The 5273-nt window shown below is 35.6% G+C and overlaps 1 protein-coding gene across 1 annotated transcript in view; it reads left to right on the top strand.

Annotated features, from left to right (window-relative positions):
• Positions 1–1526: 1526 nt before the first annotated feature.
• The window catches only part of LOC107698788 (filamin A-interacting protein 1-like), a 33003-nt gene continuing 29256 nt past the window's right edge, over positions 1527–5273 (top strand). The window contains exons 1-2 of the mRNA XM_016499894.1: positions 1527–1735; positions 4023–4196. Of these exons, the coding sequence (XP_016355380.1) occupies positions 1532–1735; positions 4023–4196 (378 nt within the window). The 5' untranslated portion in view covers positions 1527–1531. The remainder of the gene's footprint in view (positions 1736–4022; positions 4197–5273) is intronic.

The raw sequence follows: 5273 nt of genomic DNA, 5'->3' as shown, positions 1-5273 counted from the left end.
ACGGCAAGTTCAGTTCAGGTTCAGATGTCACGAAAGTGATCACAATTCATAACGTCTGTAAAAACAAATATTGGAGAATTTCAGAAAACTAATAATGATTATATATGTGTATAATCATGTGTTTTGAAGGTGCATGGGAAATATATGATTGGCTTTTACTGGCTGGGTACAATACTGGACAAATTCATGGAAATGAAATTAAAAAACATTTGTGCACTGCAAAGTACAAACAGAGTACAGACATTAGTAAATCAAAATGAAATTAGATATTAAATCTTCTTTTCTGAAAAAAAGATGTGAGTTTATGATTAAAACAAAAATAAATATATATTTGCCAATGGGTCAGAAAAATCAACTTAATTCAAAGGAAAAATAAGAGTATTTTTCTGACCCCATCTGGAGATATTTTTTCTTGTTTAAAACATAAACTCAGTTTTCAGAAAACAGGACTTTATCTCTTAAATAATTTTGCTGTTCCAGTAAATGTGTCTGTAATTAAGGATGTTTAGATATTTGTACTGGAAAACAAGACAGAAATACTGAGTGTGAAAATAAATTTTTGTCAGTGTGTTTGTGTGACAGGCATTGTTTAGTCCTGCAAGTTCATTCAGATCCACGGCTGTTATCTGTCTTTTATAGATGACATCATGACTGATTCATTTGTGTGTGTGTGTGTGTGTATGTGTGTGTGTGTGTGTGTGTGTGTGTGTGTGTGTGTGTGTCTGTGTGTGTGCCAAGTACATCTCTGCTTTATTAGTGGATCAGCGCTGATCGGCCTGAACATGCTGTGCAAACACACTCTTTTCACAGACTTCTGCTGCTTTTATATGGAGATAAAGAACAAACTCTACTCGTAAAATATGCTTTATACTGTTTTACAATAGAAATGAAAGCGCTTCACGTCTGAATCGTGTTTCTAATTGAGGACATCCACAAAGAGATTGAATCTGTGCTTCTGTTTCTCTCCTGTTATCACTGTGAAGCTGTGTCATCTGTATTGTATGAAGTACTGTAGAAGTAAATGTGACTTGGTTTGACTTGAGCTTTTGCACGTTGTGATGTGGTTCGAATGTCATGTGATGTGTTCATTACAGTTTTTATCTGCTTACACACAGAATCTTCTCTTGTCACACAGTTTCTGAAAGCTGACACTCAAACAGCAGAAGCACACACCAAATCTACAAAACCATACACTAATTCTGCCTTTGACTCAGTTTTCAATTTCATAAAACACTTTTTGCAAAACACAACACACAATTCTCTATGTAACACACACAAATCTAACAGGAATTAATATTATGGCAAAGGTGTTTGCAAATGTTTGCTTTTGAGATGTGTTTGTGATATTTTGAATGCAGTGCTTCATTTTGCAAGAGATGAGAGGCTTTTTGCATTTTGTGTGCAATTCTTGGATTTGTGTGTAAAGTTATGAAAAAAAGAGGCAAAGTTTTGAAAAATTTGTAAGCAATTGAAAAAAACTGTAAGTGCTGTTTCCCACAATCCTCTCTGTTTCCTGCTCAGGTGCTCGATCATGCTGGAAGACGCGGTGAAGGTGAAGCTGTCTCCGGCCAGAGGACGAGTGCGGTGGCAGACGTCTGAGCACGAGGAGAGTCGCGGGATGAACCCGATGGACAGCAGACGGCGAGCGCAGAGTGTGCGAACCTCAGCCAAGAGCCGAGACCTCTCACGAGACGACCTGCTCTTCCTCCTCAGCATGCTGGAAGGAGAAGTGCAGGTCGCGTCTAAATCAAAATCACACATCTATTTTCTAAATGCATGTTTTAGATTCATCTGTGCATGTGTTATTTTGCACTTGCACATTTTGATCTGGTAATGTTTGATCAGAATGTCATCATAATTGGATCTTCTGTCTGGTGACGTATACAGGCTTTCTCCAATCATTTAGTCTCTTAAGCTCCGCCTCTCAAGCTCACACTCATCTGCATATACCACGCCCACATCTCAACATCCAATCAACAACTGATGCACAGAACCAAGTCCCGCCCTACATTTATTCTTTTTCAGTAGCCCATTAGACTCTGATGTACATCACGGTACAGAAGAAAAGATCTGACATTATTTCCATTTTCATCACATTCACACCAAGAATGAAAACTATTACAGTAAAATTATAGTTATTGCTGTAACTGTGAGAATAGCGAAGTCTGTGCCAAAATGATAAAGATAACGACTCAGATGAACAATAACGTTGGAATCACTTTCAAAGTGACCTTTTCCAGCTGATAAATAATATAAACACTGACAGCCAATCAGCATCCTTCTGACTTTAAAGAGATTGAGCACTTAAAGTGGCAGATGACAAAACTGCAGCGTGCACTTAGAATAAAGTATCATCCACACCAGGTAATGTAGTTATCATTATAGTTATTGTTACAGATGTGAACAGGCCTTTAGACAAGCCACATTGTACGTTTTTACCCTGAGACTGATTTAGTGAAAGTTTATTACAACAAAAACAGCTGTAAATTAGTTTGATAAGATTGTGATCATCGTCTGCCTGGTAACGGTAGTTTTAGTGCTCTGAACAATATAATACATGTAAATCTGTGAGTCTTTCGGAGTAAAAGTTTATTCATGGGCTTGACTGAGCATTTAAGTTGAGACACTACAGGCAAAAATATAGTTTTTTTTTTAATGCATTGGTCAATTTTGAGATTTTGGTCTATTAACTTTTATGTAAGTTATTTTCAAGTGTTATTTCAGACTAGTGGAAAGAAAACATTTGTGTTTATTTTTTGCACTTTATGTATTTGCGCCTATAGATTTCAATTCCAATCCATATCTTTAAAAGTTTTCTCCTCCACTTCAGCAGCACTTACATACACCAAAACTTAGCATTTTTATTCCAATCTATATTCTGAAGGTTTTTACTGAGGGGTTTGTGAATATATCATTCACACTGATTTATACAACATTTTAGTCCTGAAACGTGATTTTTTTTCTGTCTGTTGAGAGTATTTTCTGATTTATGGAGTGATGAAAAGAGAAATCCAAAATCCCCTCAGTAAAAACATTCAGAATATAGAGAGGAATAAAACTGTATAGTTTGGTGTATGTAAGTGCTGCAGAAGTGGAGGAAAAACTCTTTAAAGATATTGATTGGAATTGAAACGTACAGACGCAAATAGATAAAGTGTCATAAGACGAGACACTACAAACAAAACCAGTGTTTTAATACTGGTCAATTTAGAGGTTTTGGTCTATTTTGCTTTCATAACTTGTCTTCTTTCAAGCTAGTGGACAGAAAACATTTAAGTGTTTCATTTATGACACTTTATCTATTTACGTCTGTAGATTTCAATTTCAATCCATATCTTTAAAGAGTTTTTTCTCCACTTCAGCAGCACTCACATACACCAAACTTTACAGTTTTATTTCTCTCTATATTCTGAAGGTTTTTACTGAGGGGATTGTTGATATTTCATTCACACTGATTTATATAACATTTCACTCCTAAAAACATGGTGAAAATGTGTTTGTTTTCTGTCTGTTGACAGTATTTTCTAATTTATGGAGTGATAAAAAGAGAAATCCAAAATCCCCTCAGTAAAATCCTTTAACTCTAATGTATCAATAAAATCAAACCATAATTCTGAATCTGGCTTCATCCAATGTTCAGATTTATGTTCTGAAAATGAATCCAAATTATGGCATATTATTGCATATATAAACATAACATTTCAGAAAACTTGTAATACAAAAAAAATGTGCGCAATTCTTAATGTAATCAATCAAGTGTGGAAGTATGGTGATGTTCATTAGTTACATTTCACCTGTTCACCTGGTGTCTCTCCTTAATATGAGGCAGAGAGTCAAACCCTGTTAATAACAAAGAGACATCAGTCAGTCCCTCATGAAATTAAATCAACATAAAAGGAAAATTATTTAGAGCTCCAGACAGTTAATATTCATTCATTTTTAAATGCAAACACTGAAGTCCTTCCCTTAATGAATTCATAGGTTGTTTCTGTGTTTTAATGACACGCGTGTGTTTGCTGCAGGCCAGAGACGAGGTGATCACCGTCCTCAAAGCCGATAAAATCGATCTGGCTCTGCTGGAGGCCAAATACGGCTTCGTAATGCCGCCGAAGGTGCTGCAGGCGCTGCAGAGAGACGCCATCCAGGCCAAGAACGGCAGCTGGCAGGAGGACATCTACGAGAAGCCCATGAGCGAGGTACGAGAGTCAGAGGCGGACAAACTACACAACTATTACTTGAGTGAAAGTACAGATACTACAGATACAACTGTGAAAGTTGTACAGACTGATTTTTACTTAAGTAAAAGTACAGAAGTACTTGTTTTTAAAAGTACCAAAAGTAAATTTCCTTTTTTTTACGTCAATGTAAATACCTCTGAAGCAACTTACAATATATTACGCCTACTGAATACACTGACTAGCTTGTAGTATATCTTTAGAGTAAAGAGCTTTTAGAATGTTAAAAAGCATCTTCTGTGTAGCCATTGCTCCACATTTGAACCAAGTGGATAGTGAAATTGCTGTAAATAGACTAGTAAGAAAAAAAAATAACTTGCTTTAAAATCCAGCAACACAACTGTAGCTGTATAAATTTACAACAGCAGCACTGCTTTAAAAAAAAAAAAAGAAGCAAAACAGCAAGACTTATTTGACATCAAGACATCAATGTTTTCACATCAAAAATTAAAAAAATGCTCTCGAATCACTCTTGTGGTGCTTTGATGTCCCACACAGAACGGTCTGCAGTGCTGCTTCAAGTCAAACACCTACAGTATTGTGTTTTATTAGGAGACGCACAACTTTTCTGTGGCTTCATAGGTAATAATTTCATTTACACAATTTAGCAAAATCAGACAATATTGTGTCTAATATATACCACAAAATTAACTCTTCTTATTATTGAATTGTTGTAAATAAAGATCACATTTGCAACTGGTCAGTGTTCAATAAATGCTGAGAAATCACTTCACGTAACCCTACAAGAGTGATTCCTGATAGACTGTCTGAAAAAAAAGTCACGTTTTAGAAAAGAAAAAAATTACCCACTGACTTTCAAAGCTGCTACATAGTAACGCCTTTCTACTTCGAGGACCTTGATAGAAATCTAGTGGAGTGAAAAGTATGCTATTTGTCTTTCAAATGTAGTGAAGTTAAAGTCATACGTTTCCAGAAAAAAATAATACTCAAGTAAAGTACAGATACTTAAAAAGTGAACTTAAGTACAATACTCAAGTAAATGTACTTTGTTACTGTCCACTTCTTGATTATGGTGTT

Source organism: Sinocyclocheilus anshuiensis, unplaced genomic scaffold, assembly GCF_001515605.1.
Source record: "Sinocyclocheilus anshuiensis isolate Anshui unplaced genomic scaffold, SAMN03320099.WGS_v1.1 scaffold2308, whole genome shotgun sequence".
NCBI lineage: Eukaryota > Metazoa > Chordata > Actinopteri > Cypriniformes > Cyprinidae > Sinocyclocheilus > Sinocyclocheilus anshuiensis.
The sequence above is the reverse complement of the archived record's forward strand: the minus strand, read 5'-3'. Positions and strand labels throughout refer to the sequence as shown.